Source organism: Heterodontus francisci, chromosome 14 (assembly GCF_036365525.1).
Source record: "Heterodontus francisci isolate sHetFra1 chromosome 14, sHetFra1.hap1, whole genome shotgun sequence".
Classification (NCBI taxonomy): domain Eukaryota; kingdom Metazoa; phylum Chordata; class Chondrichthyes; order Heterodontiformes; family Heterodontidae; genus Heterodontus; species Heterodontus francisci.
The window spans coordinates 17827895-17851757 of record NC_090384.1 but is presented as its reverse complement, the minus strand read 5'-3'; the positions used below and the strand labels follow the sequence as shown (position 1 = coordinate 17851757).

At 42.5% G+C, this 23863-nt stretch overlaps 1 protein-coding gene across 1 annotated transcript in view; it reads left to right on the top strand.

Moving 5' to 3' along the window:
• Positions 1-904: 904 nt before the first annotated feature.
• The window catches only part of LOC137376883 (mucin-6-like), a 36271-nt gene continuing 13312 nt past the window's right edge, over positions 905-23863 (top strand). Inside the window, exons 1-3 of the mRNA XM_068045840.1 lie at positions 905-1025; positions 10000-10120; positions 23532-23670. Of these exons, the coding sequence (XP_067901941.1) occupies positions 905-1025; positions 10000-10120; positions 23532-23670 (381 nt within the window). The remainder of the gene's footprint in view (positions 1026-9999; positions 10121-23531; positions 23671-23863) is intronic.

The following is a 23863-nucleotide window of genomic DNA, read 5'->3' as shown; positions in this document are numbered from 1 at the left end:
AGGTAGTAATATAAAAGAGCAAAAGTAGATTGAGCCAGAGGAGTTAAAGCTAGAAAAATGGAATGTTATCAGAAATAACTAGCTCGGTCAAAAAAATCACTGAAAAAACAAATGATTTGAAATTTCATTGTGCAATTTTAACAATAATTTATACGCAGATAGGTTAAAATAGATCCCACAAAATTTCAATATAAACACATTGACAAAACCACTAAAAATAACACACGGGAGCAGGAGTAGGCCCTGCCATTCAATGAGATCATGGCTGATTGTTAACCTAACTCCATATACCTGCCTTTGGCCCATATTCCTTAAATGTTTGATAATAAATATCTATCAATTTCAGTTTCAAAATCTACAATTGATTTAGCATCAATTGTCATTTCTGGAAGAGAGTTCCAAACTTCTACAGCCCTTTGAATCTAGAAGTGTTTCCTAGTTGCACTCCTGAAAGATCTATCTCGAATTTTTTGACTATGCCTCCTAGTCCTAGATTCCCCCACCAGCAGAAATTGTGTCTCTCTATCCACCCTATCTGTTCCCCTCAATCAAATCACCCCTTAACCTTCAAAATTCCAGGAGCTACAACCCTACTTTGTCTAATCTCTCCTTGTAATTTAACTTATGGAATCAAGGTAACATTCTGATAAACCTCCCTCCATGGCCAATTTATCCTTCAAGTTTCAATCCACAGATAAATAGATCATTAATTCAGCATAAAACAGTGGATTCTTCAAGTTCATGGAATGCATTGAATTATTGAGGAAAAAGAAAACAGACTGATTTTTAAAAATCGTTTTGCACTCTGCTAAAAAAATTCTGCTGCAGGAGAACGTTTCATTATCCACATTTAATGACATTTTTTTAAGAGATATTTCTCAATTTCACTTTGTTTATTTTAGCTATGGCTGACTGTCCAGGAAACCAGATATATCAGGAATGTGGATCTCCCTGCTTATCTACTTGTTTAAACCCACAGTTCACCTGTGACAGTTACTGCAAACCCGGTTGCTTCTGCCCGACTGGTAAGAACACTTTTTGAAATAATATATTTAAAAGGGACTTTTTATTGCAGATGCTAGTTTATACAGCTTTATAATCACGGAATTGTTACAGCACAGAAGGAGGCCATTCGGCCCGTCGTGACTGCGCTCGCCCTCCAAAAGAGCAATTTGCTGAGTGCCACTTCCCTGCCTTCTCCCTGTAGCCCTGCACATGCTTCCTTTTCAGATAACAATCCAATTCCCTCTTGAATGCTTCGATTGAACTTGCCTCCACCACGCTCTCAGGCAGTGCATTCCAGATCCTAAACACTCGCTGCATGAAAAAGGTTTTCCTCATGTCGCTGTTGCTTCTTTTGCCAATTGTCCTAAATCTGTGCCCTCTTGTTCTTGATCCTTCCACCAATGGGAACAGTTTTTCCCTACCTATCTGTCCAGACCCCTTATGATTTTGAGTACATCTATCAAATCTCCTCTCAACCTTCTCTGCTCTAAGGAAAACAGTCCCAACTTCTCTAATCTATGCACATAACTGAAGTTCCTCATCCCTGGAACCATTCTCTTGAATCTTTTCTGCACTCTCTCATGCCTTCACATCTTTCCTAAAGTGTGGCGTCCAGAACTGGACCCAATACTCCAGTTGAGGCCAAACCAGTGTTCTATACAAGCTTAAAATAACTTCCTTGCTTTTGTACTCTACACTCCTGTTAATGAAGCCTAGGATGCTGTATGCTGTATTAACCGTGCTTTCAATCTGTCCTGCCACCTTCTAATGATTTATGTGCATGTACACCAGGTCTCTCTGCTCCTGCACCTCTTTAGAATTGCCCCCGTTATTTTATATTGCCCCTCCACATTATGACTATATGATTGTATCTTGAAGGCTCAAGTCAGGAGTGTGACTAAACACTCACCACTTGTCTGGATGCCACAACAACACTCAAGAAATTCAACACCATCCAGAACAGAGTGATTCACTTGATCAGTACTCCTGCCATTACACTCAATATTCAACCCCTCCATTTCCAGTGCAGACTCATTACTGCACCGCAAGTGCCAGCTGAGTTTATGTGCTCAAGCCTCTGGAGTGTGGCTTGAACCCAGAACATTTAAGACAAAGCATAGATATTGTGGAAATCGCATCACCTCTGTGCCCTTTCAAGCCACATGCCATCCTTACTTGGACATGCATCACCATTCCTCCATTAAAATAAAAGCAAAATACTGCAGATGCTGGAAATCTGAAATAAAAACAGAAAGTGCTGGAAGTACTCAGGTCTGGCAGCATCTGTGAAGAGAGAAGCAGAGTTAACGTTTCAGGTCTGTGACCTTTCATCAGAACTGGCAAAGGTTAGAAAAGAATTAGGTTTTAAGCAAGTGGGAGGGGGGGTGGTTAGTGGGGAAGAGAACAAAAGGGAAGGTGTGTGGTAGGGAAGAGGGCAGGAGAGATTAAATAACAAAGCATTCCTTCATTGTCGCTTTGTCAAACTCTTGGAATTTCCTATCTGGCACCATCATAAAAGTATCAGTACCACAAGAACCATTAGTTCAAGGAGAAGGATGCCTACTCTCTTCTCAGTATAACCAGGAACTGGCAATAAATGTGACCTTATCATCACTCTCATCTCAATGACATATATAAAAGAAGTTCTATGGCCAGAATTTTTCGTTGGGCAGGGGGCCCCATCCACCGGCTGAAAAGTCAGTGGCGAGCCCTCCTCCACCGGGTTTGGGGAGTGGACTGGATTTTACGCTCCCCAGACCCTTAATTGGTCTTAGGCAGGACTTCCACCTCCTTGAGGCAGCGCCACCAGGAGCGGTGGCCACTGCTGGGACTACACCCAGCCATTGGAAGGAAGGTGAAGGATGACCCGGGAATGAAGCTAAGTGTTTAGGGCCTCGCTGGGTACAATTGGTAGGGCCCTGGTGAGGCAATGGGGGTCAGTTGGAGGGTGGGGGGGGCAAGAGGAATGTTGTGCTTTGGAAGCAGTTGGGGCTTCGGGGGTGGCTGTCCATGGGGCACAGGGTGCCTGATCAGGAGGGCCCTGCCCCCAGCCTGCAAGAAGGCCTCCTGGTTTAACCAGGCAGACTTTTTGAGGCCTCAACTGCCCATCAGCCAAGCGTAACACACCCGTGACAGCGCAGGCCGTTTTCCGCCACCACCGTCCCATGCAAATTTGCAACGGGGTGGGAGAGGGTCAGGAATGGCCCCCTCACCTCCCACTCAATTTTACTGCCCCCCCCCCCCCCCCCACCCCCACCACCACCACCAGCCCGCTCGTTTGGGGGACATAAAATTCCAGCCTATGTTGTCAATGCAACCAAATTGTTCCTGCCTACAGTGCAGTGCCTTTCTTACAATGCAGTAGCCAGTCAAATCACTATATTTTCATTTGCACTTTGTCCTTCAATGGCGCAATTACAGTCTGATTCCCTTTTAATCTCTCAATTTATTTCATTTAAATTGTTAATACAGAATGTCATATAAAGCAATAAATATTAATCTGCAAATATTGGCAATGATCATTTTTAGGCTACAGTTTCTTCCTGTGTCATGCTATTTAATGCATTACCTTCACCCTTACTATGTTGTAGCTGCACTTTATCCTTTCTCCGTCTATCAACAGCCTTGACCTCTGCGTTATCCAAGGCAAATTCGGGATGAAATTAACAGTCACTCAGCCAAGTGTGGATTAATTAAGGAAAGCCAGCACAGATTAGTTAAAGGAAATCATGTTTTTGATGAGGTAACAGAGAGGGTTGATGAGGGTAATGCAGTTGATGTAAAGTCCATGGACTTTGTTACAACCAGGTGAGAAAGTGGTCTCGGGTTCCCTCTCAACCTTCACCTGGACTTACCTTAACAGGGTTTAATTTTAAACACACCATGTTTGGCAGCATGGATACGAAGTTGGCTGAGTGAGAGGCAACAGATAGTGGTGAATGGTTCTTTTTCGAACTAGAGGAAGGTATATAGTGTTGTTCCTCAAGGGCTGTTACTCGGACCACTGCCTTTCTTGATATATATTAATGACCTAAACTTGGGTTGCACAGGGCACAATTTCAAAATTTGCAGATGACTCTAAACTTTGAAAGTATTGTGAAATGTGAGGAAGATAGTGATAGACTTCAAGAGGACATAGACAGTCTAGTGGAATGGGTAGACATGTGGCAGATAAAATTAACACAGGAAAGTGCAAAGTGATACATTTTGATAGGCAGATTGAGGACAGGCAATGTAAAATAAAGGGTACAATTTTAAAGGGGGCGCAGGAACAGAGACACCTGGGGGTATATGTGCACAAACTGTTGAAGGTAGCAGAGAAAATTGAGAAATTAGTTAAAAAGGCATACATGCTTTATAACTGGAGGCATAGAGCACAAAAGGAAGGAAATTATGGTGAACATTAATAAAACACTGGTCCACCACATCTTGGAGGAATGTGTCCAATGCTGGGCATCTCTTTAGGAAGTATGTGAAGGCATTGGAGAGGGTGCAGAAAAAAATTCTGAGAATGGTTTCAGGGGTGAGGCACTTCAGTAACATTGATAGACTGGAGAAGCTGGTGTTGTTCTCCTTAAAGGAGTGAAGGTTTAGGGGAAATTTGATAGAAAGAAACAAAAGAAAAACATGCATTTATACAGCTGTTTTCATGACCGCTAGACATCTCAAAGTGCTTTACAATCAATGAAGCACTTTTTTGAAGTGTAGACACTGTTGTAATGTAGGAAACACAGCAGCTAATTTGCACACAACAATCTTCTGCAAACAGCAATACACACAAACATACAAATTAGGAGCTGGAGTAGGCCATTCGGCCCCTCAAACCTGCTCCACCATTTGATAAGATCATGGCTGATCTGATTGTGCACTCAGCACTACTTTCCTGTCTACATATAACCGTTGAGCTCCTTGTTTGTCAAGAAAGTATATAACTCAGCCTTAAAAATATTCAATGACCCTGCCTCCACTGCTCTCTGAGGAAGAGAATTCCACAGACTAACAAACTTCTGACAGAAATAAATTCTCCTCATCTTAAATGGGAGACCCCTATGTTTCTAGTCTCTCCCATAAGGGGAAACATCGGGCTGAATTTTACGCACCCCCAAAGAGTGGGATAGTGGCGAGGTGGGGGGAGGGTGGCGTAAAATGGAGTGGGAGGCTCCGCGAGCCCTTCCCGACCCACTCCTGCCTCCAATTTACACAGGGAGGCAGCAGCGAGAAATGGCCCGCCCGCCCCAGGCCAATCAAGGTCCTTAAGTGCCCACTTAACGGTCACCTAAGGGCCTTCGCCCACCTCCAAGGGAACTTTACCCTGCAGCAATGTCTCTGTAATGGCTATCAGGTCATACTTATTTATTTCTATTTATTTATATAGAGATACAGCACTGAAACAGGCCCTTCAACAAACCGAGTCTGTGCCGACCAACAACCACCCATTTATACTACCCCTACAGTAATCCCATATGCCCTACCACCTACCTACACTAGGGGCAATTTATAACAGCCAATTTACCTATCACCTGCAAGTCTTTGGCAGTGGGAGGAAACCGGAGCACCCGGAGGAAACCCACGCAGACACAGGGAGAACTTGCAAACTCCACACAGACAGTACCCAGAATTGAACCCGGGTCCCTGGAGCTGTGAGGCTGCAGTGCTAACCACTGCGCCACTGTGCCGCCCCTTATTTGTGTTGACAATTCATCCTTTTTGTTACAAATGCTGCTCACATTCAGATACAGAGCCTACAATTATGTCTTTTTACTAATTTTGCAAATTCTGGCCTTATCTGTTGACTGACTCTTAAATTTATACTCGCTGTCCCTTCCTGCCATGCTCTGATTATCATTACCCTTATTGCTACTTTGCTCTATCGCCTTGACTTTTCCCTTTAATTTACCACATCTTTTCTCATGTGATCCTCCTCCTCGTCCCCCACCCCCATACCACTATTTAGTTTAAAGACCTTTCTACTACTCCAGTTATACGACTTGCCAGAACACTGGTCCCAGTGGTTCAGATGAAGACCATCCCTACGGTACTGCTCCCACTTTCCCCAGTATAGGTGCCAGTGCCCCATGAATCGAAACTCATTGTGCCCACACCAATCTTTGAGCCACACATTCAACTCCCTAATTTTATTGATCCTACATCAATTTGCTCATGGCTCAGGTAATAATCCAGAAATTACTACTTTTGTTCTGCTTTTTAATTTAGCCCCTTGCATATTGTCTAAGCAGAACTTCTTTTCTAGTCCTATCTATGTCATTGGTAACTACGTGGACCATGACAACTGGATCCTTCCCTTCCCATTGAAAGTTCCTCTCTAGCCTTGAGCAAATGTCCTGACCCCTGGCACCAGGCAAGCAACACAGCCCTCTGGATTCTTGCTCTCAGCTACAGAGAACTGTGTCTATCTTCTTAACTATACTGTCTCCTACAACCACTACATTCCTATTTACTCCTCACTCTTGAACACCTTCCTGTAAGACGGTGCCATGACCAGTTTGCTGCAGCCCTAGCTCTCATCTATATAAGCTAAAAGAACATCAAACCTGTTGGACAATTGCAAGGGCTCAGGCGCCTCCACTTCTGCTTTCTCGATCCCCTTACCTGCCTCACTCACAGTCACACCCCTGTCCCTGACCAAATCAGAAGACCCTACCCTAAGGGGTATGAGTGCCTTCTGGAACAAAGTGTCCAGGTAGTTTTCGCCCTTCCTGATGCATCGCAGTGTCTGTAACTCGGCTTCCAGCTCACTGACTAAGCTAAAGCTCCTTGAGCTGTAGACACTTACTGCAGGTGTGGTTGCCGTGGATCACATTGGTGTCCATGAGCTCCCACATACTGCAGCTGCAACACATCGCCTGCCCTTCCATCATTATTGCATTTTAATTCATTATTTTCTTTTTTTTTCAAGTAACGGCTCTCCTCACAACCATTTACTGTACTAATGTTAACCTTAGTAATAGAATAAACCTTACTATTAAAAATGTTTTAAAAATGTAGACTCACCAACTTCTTATTTCCCTTCTGCTTGTGTCTCTTCATTAATTGTAAGGTAGCTGCTTAAAAGATTTTTTTTTTATTTTATGTTTCTCTAATTTCCAGCTATTAAAACACGCACCCCAACAGTCAGGTAGTAACCTAGCTATTTTCTAACACTCTCTAACAGCAGTTATTCACCAACCAATCACCTTACAGCTTTCCTTTAATGTCACTGTTTGATTCTTTTTTCAAACTCAGTCAGCGCGTGCCGACTCCCGCTGTTAGGCCTGGAGTCTTGCTTTCTATTTATCTTCTCCCGATGTTAGGTGCTCCCTTGCAGGTCCGGTTCCTCTCTGCTCCCTGAACATAGTGATGATGATCCAATAATCTGTTGTGATGTTGATCGAGAGATAAATATTGGGCAGGACACACAGGGATTAATACTCTGCTCCTCTTCAAAATAGCCATGGAACCTTTTACATCAAGCTGAGAGGGTATTCAGAGCCTTGGTTTAATGCCTCATTTGAAAGGTGACACCTCTAACAGTGCAGCACTCCTTCACTACACGGGAGTGTCAGCTTTGATTTTTGTGCTCAAGCCCTGGAGTGGAACTTGAACCCAGAATTCTATGACTCAGAGGCAAGAGTGTTACCAGCTGAGCTACAGCTAACACCTAAGGTACTGATATAGGTGAGATAGGGGTGATCAAAATCATGAGGCGTCTAGACAAAGTAGATAGAGAAAAACTGTTCCTGTTGGTGGAGAACCAGAGGACACCAAATTAAGATGATTGACAGACAAAATGGTGACATGAGGAAAAACTTTTTCTTATCTGGCAAGTGGTTAGGATCTGAATGCACTGCCTGAGAGTGTGGTGGAAGCAGATTCAATCATGACTTTCAAAAGGGAATTGGATAAAACACCTGTCGAGAAGGAAAATTACAGGGCTATGGGGAATGGGTGTGGAAGTGGATGAAATGAGTTGCTCTTGCAGATAGCAGACACAGTCACGACAGGCTGAATGGCCTTTTGTGCTGTAACCATTCTATGATTCTAGGCGTGTGCGCATCTACTGAAAATAGCATTTGACTTTCTTATAATGATCCTCTGGTCAAAAGCATGCCAGCATTATCTCTCCAGCATTACACTTGAAGGGTCCCAATTGGGTGAGCTTTCACTCAGGCCTACAGAGCCAGAGTCCAGCACAAGCCACCGCCTTTCAAGAAGGAAGGGGGAAAAAGTGCGATGATCACATTTTGCATTCAAAATTTAGCAAGGTATTAATTTCTTTAATTCTGTCATTGTTTATGAAAGGTTCTGTTTAACTTGATGCAATTGTTACATTTTATCAGATGATCTGTGCCACTGGAGGAGAGAGGAAATATTAAATTCAAATACAAGCATTTGTGGATTTGTTGATCTATGTTTGATAGCTCTGTTATTTAAATCTGCTCGGTCACTTTTTGAAGCTACTTATCCATTTTGTTCAAATTTGGGAATCAGTCTGAAATCTTCCAAGTGAAATGGGTCTAATTACCTTGGAACTGCTCCTGCTGTATTACTGTAACTTCACTATTAAGTGCTCATGGAAGGGGTTTCTGCTGCATTTCTGGTGCAGTTATGGCAACAGAGCAGAAGCTGCCTTAAAGAAACTTCTTTACAAGCATTTATTACTTATATCATAGCAGTTGTGATAGCCAAGTCTAACAATTGCTGTAAAAATATATGTTGTATAATTGCTACTGTTTTATGGGTCCGTGACTGTTTAATACATCTGTTTCGCAGTTAAAGAGCAAGTCAAGTTCTAAATTGGTGGGCAGAATTTTACAGCCCCCACGCCCCCCCCAACGAGCGGCTGGTGGCAGAGTGGGGGGAGCCAAAATATTCAGCGGGAGGCAGGGGTGTTGTTCCTGAAGCCATCCCGCCTCCACTGTAATTATACACAGGGCGGCAGTGAGAAACGGCCCGCCTACCTCAGGCCAATCAAGGCCCTTAAGTGGACAATTAACTGCCACTCAAGGACCTCCTCCCGCTGCCGCATGTATTTTACCCGCGCCCAGAAAAGACCCCAAGAACACGACCGGGTAAAACCTAGTGGCCATCTTGCAGGCTGGGGATGGGGGGAGCCCTCCTGATCAATCGGGCACCCTGTGCCGCATGGAGAGCCGCCCCCAAAGCCCCAACTATCCCCAACACACAACACTAGCCCCTATCACCAACCGACCCCCCCCCCTTGCCTCATCGGGGCCCGGCTGATCTTTTGGTGCCTCGCCGGTGACACTTACCTGCTTTCCGGGTCATCCTTCCTCTTGCTGCCGTCGGCTGGGTGTAGTCCCAGCAGTGGCCACTGCTTCTGGTGGCATTGCTAGGACTCAGAGCTGCCAGACTGCTGATTGGCCGGCAGCTCCATTAGGTGGGACTTCCTGCCTCAAGGAGTTGGAAGTCCCACGCAAGGCCAATTAAGGGCCTGGTGAGCATAAATTCTCGGCGTGACTCCCCAGGCCTGGCGGAGGTGGTCTCAGCACAGCCTTTTCTGCTGGTGGGCAGGGCCTCCTGCCCAATGTTAAATTCCAGCAAGTGTTATTCTTTCACTTTCTAAAAACAAAAATCGATCTCGAAGGCGCATGATAAAATCAGTGTCAGAAATAAAGTTCTCTGTTTTGTTCCTTTGGTGCATGGCAAACCTACCTTGATGTCTGGGCAAGTGAAACACCATCTGGGACATCAGAAGCTAGCACTTACCTATAAGTCTGAGGAATGGGAGTAATTTTAACTTCACCTGCCTGGCCTTTCCATTGGGTTCAATGGAAAGTATAATTGGGCAGGGTGCAAAATGCACGGCTGATCCGATCCAATCCGATCCTATTCTGCCAGTTTCCTGCGAGTTAGCTTAGGTTAAAATGACTGCTATAGTAGCCAAAAATGGCTAGCTCATGTAACAAACAGTAAAAAAACTCAAGTATTTAACAGAAGATAATATGTAATTAACATATGTTTAATTTGCTGCAGGAACTGTTCTTAACTATATTACCTCTCAAGATATGTGCATACCTCGACATCAGTGCCCCTGTGTTCTGAATGGGAAAATATATGCTCCTGGAGAAAAAATGAATTCATCATGTACCACCTGGTAAATCAGAATTTTGTTGCAAATATTTTGTAAATTTCTTGCCTTTAAATTAAGAATCATTTCCAGGTTATATGCACCTTTGATCTGTGAGCACTGAAATATACATAATCTTTTAAATACTTGGAAAAGATTTTCTCCAAAATCAATTCTTTTTAATCTATACAAAGGGACATAGGAGCAGGATGAGGCCATTGAGCCCATCGAGCTTGCTCTGCCATTCAATATGATCATGGCTGATCATCCACTTCAATGCCTTTTTCCCCACACTATCCTCACATCCCCTGATGCCATTTGTATTTAGAAATCTGTCAATATCTGCTTTAAACATACTCAGTGACTGAGCTTCCACAGCCCTCTGAGGTAGGGAATTCCAAAGATTCACAACCCCCTGAGTAAAGAAATTTCTCCTCATCTCTGTCCTAAGTGGATTCCCCCTTATTTTGAAATTGTGTCCCCTGGTTGTAGACTCCCAAACCAGGGGAAACATCTTAGCTGCACCTGCCCTGTCTATCCCTTTAAGTATTTTGTAGGTTTCAATGAGGTCACCTCTCATTCTTCGAAACTCTCGAGAATACAGGCCCAGTTTTCCCAACCTCTCTTCATATGATGTTCCTGGGATGCCGGGACAAGTCTGGTGAACCTTTGTTGCATTCCCTCTATGGCAATAATATGCTTCCTAAGGTAAGGACACTAAAACTGCACACAGTCCTCCAGGTGCGGTCTAACCGAGGTTCTATACAATTGAAGCAAGACTTCACTACTCCTGTACTCAAATCCTCTTCTAATAAAGACTAACATAACATTAGCCTTCTTAATTGCTTGCTGCACCTGCATGTTAGCTTTCAGTGACTTATTGACAAGGACACCCAGGTCCCTTTGTACATCTACACTTTCTAATCTCTTACCATTTAAGAAATATTCTGCACATCTATTCCTCCTACCAAAGTGGGTAACCTCACATTTTTCCACATTATATTCCATCTGCCACATTCTTGTCCACTCATTAAGTCTATCCAAATCCTCTTGAAGCTACCTTGCATCTTCCTCACAACACACATTCCACCTAGTTTAATATAATCGATAATATATCTTACATTTTTGCACACTCTCAATTTTTTTCCATTATAATCTATCAACTTGTATCTATCAGTCTGTATGTTAAAACTTTTCTGGGTGCATTTCCTGTCTGAGCCACTTGACTTCCTGTTGTCACATTTTTGTCATACTTGTTTGGTCAACTTTTCCTAATGTGTCCATATTTCTAATTTACTTGGCTATATAAACTCAGCACTCTGCACAATCTGACCATGCAATTCCCACAATTCTTTGAAAATGCTTTCTGAAAATCTGCAATGTTTTTCCCTTAGTAAAGATTTCTAGTCTCCAAAATAAGGTTATAAACAAAATTTAACAATTTCAATAAGGTATACATTTCACAATGCCACAATTAAAATCTGTAGATTTCTTTTTAATGTCTTCAATAAAGTTTTACTTGAAGATCTTGGCCTTTCCCAAAAGCCAGGGATTGGAGTTGATAATTTTACCTAGAACTGGGATGCTATAAGTTGAATTGGGTTGAGTAGTCTGAGCATGTGTGGTGTATTCGGACTGTTCAATCAACTGGACAAAGGATTAGGTTTCTTCAGGTACAGCAGTTTCTGCACAGTTTTACAGAACTATTTGAAGAAAAACTGGAAAACAAATTTCAAAAGATTCTCGTAAAATTCATTGAGGGCATTTTTTTTTAAACTAGAGGGACTGTCTGTTTATGTATGTGCCTGCGTGAGAGTGAGTGAGGAAAATAGTGTACCGAGAACACACTTGTAGCTTCTGCTTTGTGTTCAGAAAGTGCATGAAGGGCAAAGACAGACACAGTGAGCTCAAAGAGAGAGGTGAAAGAGGGTAATATCAGAGAGGGAGAGATGGAGGTTTTCCACTAATGGATCAATTTTCAACAAACAAAATGAAGTCAACCAATTATCTTCCTGGCTAACAGAATAATAAAAACAAAAGAGTGAAGCAGTTACCTTCCTTCTTATTGAATTTCCTTTTTAGAGAAACTGTTGAATCTTGAAAGCAAATAAAGCCTCTGAGTGTAACAGATAGGTTGGGAATGTAGGAGAGCGAAGAGGAGGAGGAAAACCAGTTAAAGGTGAATAAGTGGGATAAGGGGAATAGATAAAGGGTTAAGGTGAATTAATTATGGTGCAAGAGGTAAGAGGAGGATACCAGGATTCAGTGGATAGCTCAAAGAGGAAGGGGTATTGATGAGAGAGACCAGGCAAGAAGGATAATGGAAGGTCAAAGGTAGAAGATATGTTGATATCGAGATAGAGTGAGAAGGAGTAGTGATTGGGAGAGGGGATCAGAGGGAGTCATTGGAGGTTACATGTTCCTTGTGAAACTATCCCATATGCAGCTGTTGGTGTTTCCTTTCACTGACACAGAGTAACAGGCTATTCAGCCCGTTTGGTCCATGTGGTGTTTATGCTCCACATGACCCTTCTCCCACTCCTCTTCATCGACCCTGTAAGTGTAATTTCCTATTCCTTTCTCCCTCACGTGCTTACCTAGCTTCCCCTTAAATGCATTCACTTCTTTAGTCTCAACAATTTTGTTCCACATACTAACCAGTCTCTGGGTAAAGAAGTTTCACTTAAATTCCCTATTTAAATTATTAGTGACTATATTATATTTATGGCTGAAGTTTTGGACCTCACCCATATCCTGCCTCTCCCCCTCCCCCCAACTCCCCAAGTGGATTCCCCGGAGTGCATCTTGCTCTGTAAATGGTCCTCAGTTCTGAGTACTAGTGAGGCCAACAGTTCCTCTGGGGTGTACAGCCAGAGCCAAGTTCATGGCATTATAAGTGGCTCAGCTGTTCAGGGGGAAGGGGATGTTTGGGAAAGCAATACTAATAGGTGTTTCTATAGTTGATGGAACAGACAGGTATTTTTTGCAGCCATAGACATGATTCCAGAATGGTATGTTGCCTCCCTCGTGTCAGGGTCCAGGACGCCATTGAGCAGCATTCTGAGGCACAAGGGTGAACAGCAAGAGGTTGTATGCCCTATCGGCACCAATGATAAAGGTATACAGAGAGATGGCATTCTGCAAGCAGATTTCAGAGAGCTAGGAAAGAAACTAATAAGCAGGACCTCAAGGGTGGCAACCTTCGGATTACTCCTGGTGCGAGTGACTACATAAATAGGAGGATAGTGCAGATGAATGTATGGCTGCAGAGATGGTGCAGGAGAGAGGGCTTTGGGACCTGGTTTGGGAGAGCTGGAACCTGTACAAGCAGGATGGGTTGTGTCTCAGCATTGTCAGCATGAACATAGTCAAGGGGAGGTTTGCAAGTGTCATTGGGTTGGATTTAAACTAGCTTAGTGAGTGGATGGGAACCTGAGCATAGATTCAGAAGGAAGTGAAGGAAAGCTAGAAAGGAAAGGCAGAAAATCAGAACAATAGTGTGGAAGGTTGAGGAAACAAAGGCTAGAAAACAGACAAAGTAGTTTGACAGTGCTTAATGGTATCTACTTCAATGCAAGGAGTTGACTGAATAAGGCAGATGAGCTGAATGCACAGATAGATTCTTGGAATTATGAGATCATAGCTATTACTGAAACATAGCTTAAAGAAGGGCAGGAATGGCAGTTCAACATTCCTGGTTACAAAATTTTTAGATGAAATAGAGAGGTGATTAAAAGCAAATATTTTGTATCTGGCTTCATGATAGAAGACACAAAAAACATTCCTGAAAAATGGGAAGCAAGGGTCTAGCAAGAATGAGGAACTTGAAGAAATCAGTATAAGTGAAGAAATAGTACTGGAGAAATTAATGGAACTAAGTAGCAACAAATCCCCTGTCCATGCCAACTCTCTGTAGAGCAATCCAGTTAATCCCATTGCCTACTTCATCCCATAGCCCTGCAAGTCAATTTCCCTCAAGTGCCTATCCAATTTCCTTTTGAAATCATTGATCAGCTCCCCTTTCACTACCCTCATAGGCAGCGAGTTCCAGGTCATTATCACGTGCTGCCTAAAAAACATTGTTACTCACAGCCTCCCTGTAGCTCTTGCTGTAAATTTGTGCCCCTAGTCCTTGTATCATCAGGTCAAGGAAACATCTTTTCTTTGTCAACCTTATCTAAATGTGTCATAATGTTGTGCACGTCTATCATAACTCCCCTCAATCCCCTTTTCTTCCCCAAGGAGAACAATCCCAGCTTCTCCAACTACTTTGTACCTCTATTTATGAAGCTCTAGATCCCATACTTTGCTAACTACTCTCTCAATCTGTCCTGCCACCTTCAAAGATCTATGCAATTTCAAACGCGGCGGCTCATTTGCATGGGTGAACGCCCACCCTCCGCAATCGCGTGATGGGGGCCGGTGAGCTGTCACAGGCAACGGCGTCTGGCACCAGTGCGCAGGCACCACTTTTAATGGGCTGACAGCCCTTAGTGGAGGTTTTAAAATTAAAAGGCCAGTTCAATTAATGAAAAAAAAATCAATTTACCACTAAATTCATTCCTCCCCCCCCCCCACCCAATGGCATTTCAAAACATTCCTGCCCCTTCCCCCGCCTCAGAATTTGTTTATGAATAATTTGACCTCCCCCCTGCCAAAGTGCGGCACCTTTGACCTTTACCCCTTCCCATCACCCCCCCAACCAATCCGCAGCGATGTCACCCCACTACCCCCTCCCACACAGAGAAAAAATCTTCCTCCCACCTCCCCACAGGTGACACGCCACATTTCCCCAAACGGGGATTCAAAGGCGTGGCATTGTCGGTCACCCGAATGAAGATCGGTACGGCAATCAAAGAGGCATCGGGACCATCATTAAATCAGGTATGTAAATTAGTTTACATCTTTAAATGGGGGTCCCGTTGCCGAGTGGCCGGTTGGCCGCCATGAGGCCTCACTGCCGCTGGGATTGGCACAGGGCCTGTCACCATCAGGGTCGCTGGCGGGCCTCCGCTGCACCGATCTTCATTGCCCCCCCACTAACGTTCCCAATGGTGGAGGGGCTTTGAAATCCAGTCCATTAAGTCTATACTGCCTCTTCCTATCTCTTTTGCCAAACTGTATCATCTCACTCTTCTCTGTATTAAATTCTATGTGCCTATTACTGCCCATTCTGCTATGTCCTGTTATAGTTGACTGGTATCATGCTCATTTTTTGCCACACCTCCAAGTTGGGAATCATTGACAAATTTTAAAATTTTACTCTCTATTCCAATATCAAATATATACATATTGTTATGACCGAGGGAGGAGCAATGCACTGCCAATTCAGTCCCATCACTCCACAGGTCGCAGCATATTATTAAAGTTTTCCCACCCAACCAGAAAACCATAGAACCATAGAAAAATCATGGTACAGAAGGAGGCCATTCAGCCTAACGTGTCCATGCCGACTGAAAATAAACTGGCCGCCCAATAAAATCCCACCTTCCAGCACCTGGTCCATAGCCTTGCAGGTAACAGCACTTCAGGTGCATGTCCAGGTACCTTTCAGAAGAATTGAGGGTTTCTGCCTCCATCACCATTCCTGGCAGTGAATTCCAGACACCCACACACCCTCTGGGTGAAAAACGTTTTTCCTCAGTCGACTCTAATCCTTCTACCAATCACCTTAAATCTGTACCCCTTGGTAATTGACCTCTTCACTAGGGGAAACAGGTCCTTCCTGTGTACTCTATCTAGGCCCCTCATAATTTTGTACATCTCATTTAAGTCACCCCTCAGCCTCCTCTGTTCTAAGGAAACAACCCTAGCCTATACAATCTTTCCTCAAAGCTGCAACTTTCAAGCCCTGGCAACATTCTTGTAAATCTCCTGTGTACTCTCTCCAGAACAATTATGTCCTTTCTGTAATGTGGTGACCAGAACTGTATGCAATACTCCAGCTGTGGCCGAACCAGCATTTCATACAGTTCCAGCATTACATCCCTGCTTTTGTATTCTATACCTCGGCCAATAAAGGAAAGCATTCCATTTGCCTTCTTCACCACTCTATCTACCTCTCCTACCACCTTCAGGGACCTGTGGACATGCACTCCAAGGTCTCGCACCTCTTCTACCCCTCTCAATATCCTCCTGTTTATTGTGTATTCCTTTGCTTTGTTGCCATTCCCAAATGCATTACCTCACACTTCCCCAGATTGAATTCCATTTGCCACTTTTCTGCCCACTCAACCAAACCATTGATATTATTCTGGAGTCTACAGCTATCCTCTTCACCATCAACTACATGACCAATTTTTGAATCATCAGCAAATTTCCCAATCATGCCTCCCACATTTAAGTCCAAATTATTAATATATACCACAATCAGCAAGGGACCCAACACTGAACCCTGTGGAACGCCACTGGAAACCTTTTTCCATTCGCTAAAACATCTGTCAACTACTATCCTTTGTTTCCTGTCCCTGAGTCAATTCTGGATCCAACCTGCCACATTCCCTTGTTTCCCATGGCCTTTCATTTTACTGACCAGTCTGCCATGTGGGACCTTGTCAAATTCCTTACTAAAAGCCATGTAGATCATATCCACTGCACTACCCTCATCAATCCTCCTTGTTACTTCCACAAAAAACTCAATCAAGTTAGTTAGACATGACCTTCCCTTAACAAATCCATGCTGACTATCCCTGATCAGTCCATGCCTTTCTAAGTGGCAGTTTATCCTGTCCCTCAGAATTGAATCTAATAATTTACCCACCACTGAGATCAGACTGACTGGCCTATAATTATTTGGCCTCTCCCTCGCACCCTTTTTAAACAATGGTACAATATTTGCAGACCTCCATTTGTCTGGTACCTCTCCTGTATCTAGTGAGGATTTGAAGATGATCGTAATCGCATCCGTTATTTCCTCCCTGGCTTCCTTTAACAACCTGGGATGCAATATCCTCGCAGACAGATTTGCTGGTGCTGTTGGGAAGGGTTTAAATTAGCTAGTCAGGGGGATGGGAATCTGAGGGGTAGCTCAAATTGAAAGGAAGTAAAGCTGGTAACAGGAGAGTAGAAAAGTAGCAAGTGACATTAGAAGGCAGGCGAAACAAAGGCGAGCATCCACTATGGTTAGAATGAAGAATGTCAAGAAGACAAGGTTGAGGGCACTGTACCTTAATGCATGCAGCATTCGCAACAAGGTGGATTACGGGCGAAAGATCCTGGTGTGAAAATAATCAAATGCCACTCAAAGTCTTCACGCAGATTTGATGAAATGGTCTGTTCTTGATCGGCACTCAAAACACTACAGCTGCAGCAGGCATCAAACAGCTCCTTCAACGTTAAACACAGCAATAGTAATGGGTCCACACGGATTTTAAAACCAACAGTCTCAGTCGAAGGTTTACTGCGAATTCCATACAATACAATCAGTCAAGAAAGAGTCAATCTTGAAGCAAAGACTCTTAGTTTGGAACTAAAGAAAAAGGAATTTTGATACCTCCAGCAATACAACTGGTCTCTTCAAAAAAGTACTTCCCCCCCCCCCCCTTAGGCAATTAACACAGCCTGTAGCTCCTTGTAGAATTTCTGCTTGAGAGAAAATAGACAGTTCTTACCTTCAGTAGCATGCCTCGCTGGAGAGTCTCTCAAAAACTGGTTTCAGCTGGTTTTTACACAATTAATTGGAAACATTATACCATGTGACCTCTCTATTTCCTGCTGTCACCTAGGTGACAAAATGCAGCTGGCACACTGTGCCTCAGAAATCCAAAAGCTTTTCTCTCCATCTTAAAGGTGCACTGTTTTTAACCGAGTCTTAAAGGCACACTGTTTTAATATGAGGAGAAAATAAATACGGTTCTGTGACACCTCTGCCCATAGCAAAAATGAAACGCCATTCTTAAAATGGGTTTCATTACAATGTAAAAAAAAAATAGAAACTGGGAAATAACACTCTAACATTTTTTCACATTCACATTCGTTCACTCTACTGATAATTTACAGCATTTTCTTTGTACCATCGCCATCCATATAATTTAACATGGTTAAATTCATGACAAAGCGCCGGCAATAACATTGTTTTTCCCTGAAATAGGTACAATTTTCAAATGATAAGGCTGTAACAACAAACTCCATCTAAATGTTCCAGCATTTCAGTTTTTAAATTTTTCCACAAACCTTAATGGGTGTATATTAGTGTTTCTTTATGGTCTTTGTGGACATATACTTCGAAATGTTTGAGACCCAGCAAAAGTCTTAATGTTCTTTTTTTCCACAGTGGAATACTTTTTTTGATGGCAATTAGTTTTCTTGAAAAGTGCCTTTCTGGCTTCTCTATGCCCGATTTGTCATCTTGCAATAGGACGTCACCAACCTCCAGGTCCCTAGCATCAATCGCTATTTTAAAGGGTTTAGCAATATTTGGAGCAGCCAACACTGGTTCATGAGTTAGGATTGTCTTGAGTTTTTCAAAAGCTGCCTGGCATTCACATCCCTAAAAACCTCATTATTTCCCATTCAGATTTATGGATAGGGAACTCTACTAAGGCCTGTACTTTTGCCGTTTTTGGCAATACCTGTCCTTGCCCCACTATGTGTCTGAGGTAAGTTACTCTTGCCTTTCCGAATTCGTTTTTTGCCAGAATTATCACTAAGTCTTCTGCTTGTAACTTTTTGTACAGAATTTTTAGCTGATTTAAGTGTTCTTGCCAAGTGTTACTGTATATTAGTAAATCATCGAGATACACTACACAGTTGGGAACACTGGCTACCACCTGATTCATTAATCTTTGAAAAATGGCTGGGGCATTTTTGAGCCCGAATAGCATCACCCGGCACTTATGAAGACCGTCAGGTGTTACAAAAGTTGCTATCTCCTTAGCTTGAGGAGTCAAAGGAACTTGCCAGTTTCCCTTTAACAAGTCAATCTTGGAAGAAACCTAGCACTGCCCACTCTGTTGATATAGACTTCGAGAAGTGGAATTGGGTAGGAGTCTGCCTTCGTTATTGCATTGACTTTTCTGTAGTCTGTACAAAATTGGGTTGATCAGTCAGGTTTAGGTACTTGAACTATTGATGAACTCCAGCTGCTTTGACAAGGTCCAATCAAATTGTTTTCAAGCATATATTGAATCTCTGCTTTTACTTGGGCCTGTTTATCTGGTCTTAAGCGGTAAGGATGCTGTTTTTAGAGATACAGCACTGAAACAGGCCCTTCGGCCCACCGAGTCTGTGCCGACCAACAACAACCCATTTATACTAATCCTACACTAATTCCATATTCCTACCACATCCCCAACTGTCCCTATATTTCCCTACCACCTACCTATACTAGGGACAATTTATAATGGCCAATTTACCTATCAACCTGCAAGTCTTTGGCATGTGGGAGGAAACCGGAGCACCCGGAGGAAACCCACGCAGACACAGGGAGAACTTGCAAACTCCGCACAGGCAGTACCCAGAATTGAACCCGGGTCGCTGGAGCTGTGAGGCTTTGGTGCTAACCACTGCGCCACTGTGCCGCCCCTAAAGGAATGGTTTCCCCTATATCCACATCATGTGTGGATGAAGTTGTACATCCTAGCTTATCCCTACAAATTCTCTTAAATATTATGAAAAGCCTGGTTAGGTCTTGACGTTGTTTCACCTCTAAGTGCAAAAGCATGTTGTCCAATGTTTCTAGCCGTTCTGTATTTGCTAACCAGATAGGTGGAGGTTCGATCTGAGAATTGTCAAGGCCTCCTTCTATCTCATCCTCACTATCCTTTTCCTTCTGAACAGTCCCGCTTACCTGACTTACCTGTACTGGCTTATCCTCCTCCCTGTGGTAAAGCAATGTTAATATATTGATATGATACAACCGGTTCTTCATCCGGCGATCAGGGGTGTCAATCAAGTAATCTACCTTACCCACTCTTTCGATCACTCTATATGGGCTACAGAACCGTGTTTTTAATGGTTACCTCTCTGCACTGGTAACAACACCAATACTTCATCCCCTGGTTGAAAATTACAGGTTTTTGCATTCTTGTCTGTCCATTTTTTCATATTGGCTTGGGATGCTTTAAGGTGTTCCTGAGCCTCACTACAAGTTTTCGTGAGCATTTCCTGGAACACAGATACGTAGTCCATTATCAAAGATTCATTGTTTTGTTCCAACAATCTGTCTTTTATGAGCTTTAGAGGACCTCTTACGTCATGTTCGTAAACCAATTCGAAAGGACGAACGCCTGTAGACTCACTCAGAGAATCTCTGGTGGCAAATAAAAGGAAGTCTAGTCCTTTATTCCAGTCATTCCAGTGATAGTATGTTCTCATCATCATTTTGAGAGTTTGGTGGTATCTCTCTAAAGCTCCCTGTGACTGTGGGTGGTTTTCCCACCATTTGGCATGTATGGCATGTCCTACAAAATTGTCTCACATCCTTTGTAAGACTTCGCCAGTAATAGTGTTGGCTTATACGTGATTTAGTCTTCCGAATTCCCCTATGTCCTGCAAAAGGAATGTCATGTGCTAACCTTAATAATCCCTCATGATATTTAGGTGGTACCACTATCTGGTCAACAGCCACCTAGTCTTCATCTGCAGGTCTATGAGGCGGTCTCCATTTCCTCTTCAAAATCCCATTTGCCAAAGAATAGCCTTCCGAAACTCCTTTCACCTCAGCTTCTATCAGTGCCATCTGTGCCATTCGTTATAACTCTGGATCAGCTTGCTGTGCTGTAATTCTAGAAGATCAGTTAAACATCTCATTTGGATTATCTAAATCCCCAAATAAGGTTTCAGATACTTGGCTATCTGTTTGTGGTGCCCTCAATTCCCTCTACTGGAAAACTGTGGACAACTCCTACAGTTACCATCCCAGATATTAAGTTACTCTCTAGGTATACTTTATATAAAGGTATATAATACAATATTATATAAACTCCATTAACTAAAACTTTATCGTTCAAGGCACTCTCTGGTGGAAACGATATATCTTTCCCCAGCAAGAGTTTGGGTTGCACTTGTATCCCTGTGCATAATGATACATTTTCCTGCCTCACTTAAAGGATATGGAGTTACTTTCCCCTTGGACAAAAATTTGTTGTAACTTTTGGGTATTTTGTTCTTAACCTCTATACTCACTTTAGTTTTTGTATCTGGTTTTACAGCTACCTTTAAAGCTATAGCCTGGTCTGCTATACTTTCAGTTAGAGTATTTTCCTCTGCAGTAGCTTTGCATACCCCAACAAGTTCTATAGGTTTACCTCGCAATTTCCAGCATTCTGAATGAAGATGATCCATTTTGTGGCAATGATAGCACTTTGGCATGCGAACCTCACTTCTCCCCTCATCACCTTCCTTTCTGGCCTGAGGAAGTGATCCTGGGGCATTCCCAGCTGTTCCTTCTTGTCCCTGGCCACTTGCCTTCCTTTCACTCTCCCACTTTCTATCCTTCTTGGGGTTATGGGGATGACAGACAAATTTTTTTGGCTTATTCACAAGCTCAAAATCATCAGCAATTTCCCCTATTTGCCTAGCTTTCAAGTTTTCAGGTTATCTATATGAGTTCTCACTACTGAAGGAAGTGAATTTTTAAATTCTTCTATGAGAATCAATTCTCAAAGGTTCTCATAAGTGGTTTCCATCTTTAATGCCCTTATCCAACGGTCAAAATTAATTTACTGCACCTTCTCAAATTCTACATACGTCTGCCCAACCAATCTCCGTAAGTTCCGAAACTTCTGACAGTAAACTTCAGGGACTAACTCATACACAGCACGAATAGCCTTTTTTTCCATCTCAATCTGTAGAAGCCTCTTCAGGAAGCATGACATAAACTTCATGAACAAGCCTATCAACCTGCTTTGCAGAAGCAGTGTCCAGCTTTCCTTTGGCCATTTCATCCGTTTGGCTATTTTTTCCAAAAGATATGAAAAATGCCTCTACGTCCCTTTCCTCAAACTTAGGAAGAGCTTGTATAAATTTAAATAGTTTTAAGCTGGGTCCTGAGCTGAATTCAGATTCTTCCAGACCCGAATTTTCCCTGGAGTCAAGTCTACCCCTTTGTCTTAGTTTCATCTCTCTTAACCTAAATTCCCTCTCTTCTTTTTCTCTAAATTCTCTCTTTCTCCCTTTTCTCTTTTTCCAATTCAAGTTCAAGTTTTCTTAATTCCTTTTTAGCCTTAAGTTTTTTCATTTTTAACTGAATCCTAGCTAATATCCCTACATCGCTGTCTGACCTACTACCTTCTTGTTCCTCGTCTTCTTCTTCTTCTTCTAATTTTAATGTTGGGCTATTTCGTCAATTATGTCTGCTTTTATAGCACCTGATTTCAATTCTAACCCCAGTTTTGCCACCAATTCTTTTAGTTTATTCTTAGTTAAAGTTATCAAGTCACTGAGGGAAACATTCACCTTTCCCAGAAACTCTGCTGCAACTGCTAATGCCATTCTGATGGTATAGACTGTACATTATTGCACAAGAAACCGGGTTCCTTTTATTTTTTTTCATAATTGGTGTTAGGTTTGGATCCTGACAATCGAGCACACCAATTAATATGATCCCAGACGCGAGAGCAATTAATATGATCCCGGACGAGGTGCCCAACTAAATATGTTACGCCTGAGGTGGGAGCAATGCACCATCAATTCAGTCCCATCACTCCACACGTCGCAATGTATTATTAAAATGTTCCCACCCAACTGGAAAACAGCCGAATTAAACACTCTAGTAACCCCCAGAATAAAACAGACCAAACCAGGTATCTTTAGATAACAAATTAACTATTTATTAAAACTAAATCTTAAATACTACTAAGATAAACCTATGTCTAAAGACCTTATAACTTCTTATTTTAACCTAACTTCCCCCATTCAAATACATACAAATCAACAGTTAACTGGTTTTATAGGTGGTGTTTTTAAAAATTAGCTGTACTAATAAAAGCTTTTCCCCCAGTGGATGTCTTCAATTTCTTCAGCCAAGAGGTATCTGGTTTACAATTTAGTGACAGCACTAAAGAAGGCAGCTCCAGTTTGGACATCGCAGTATGTCCAATAAGCCTGAAGAATTATTTGGTGAATTTCAGTAGTAGATATTGATGCTGAGAAATCGAATCATTTTTGCTTTAAGCTCCTAATGTTTAATGTTACTGTTAAGCTTTTCCAGGATCTGCACTTAATCTGTTATTTCCCAATTTGAAATTCAGACCTCAATTGAAATAAAGCTGCTCTTGTGTTCAGCTGGATATTCATGTCACTAGCATGACAACAGCAGTTTTGAAGGGAAGGAGACTTGAAAAGCTGATTTCCATTGATCAATATTTTTGAAAAGTAAACAATATATTTACATGTACATTGGGGGAAGTACTGCATGAGACTCACTTCACACCTTTAAGTAGCTCTTTTTCAATGGCATTTGTCTGAAATCAATAAAAATATTATTTTCTTTATGTAGCACATGCATTGGAGCACAATGGGACTGCTCTAACATTCAATGTCCCGGGACCTGTTCAATTGAAGGAGGCACATTTATGACCACGTTTGACGACAGAACATACAGATTCCATGGCGATTGCGAGTATTTACTTGTTGGGGTACGTTTTGACCTGTTGAGAAGAATCTGTTAACAGCCGCTGAATATTTAGATGCCTTTACTATTGCAGAGAAAAATATTTCAGTGAAATTAAATAAAAACAGAAAATGCTGGAAATACTCAGCAGGTCTGACAGCATCTATGGAGAGAGAAACAGACTTAATATTTCATGACTGTGGCCTTTCATCAGAAAT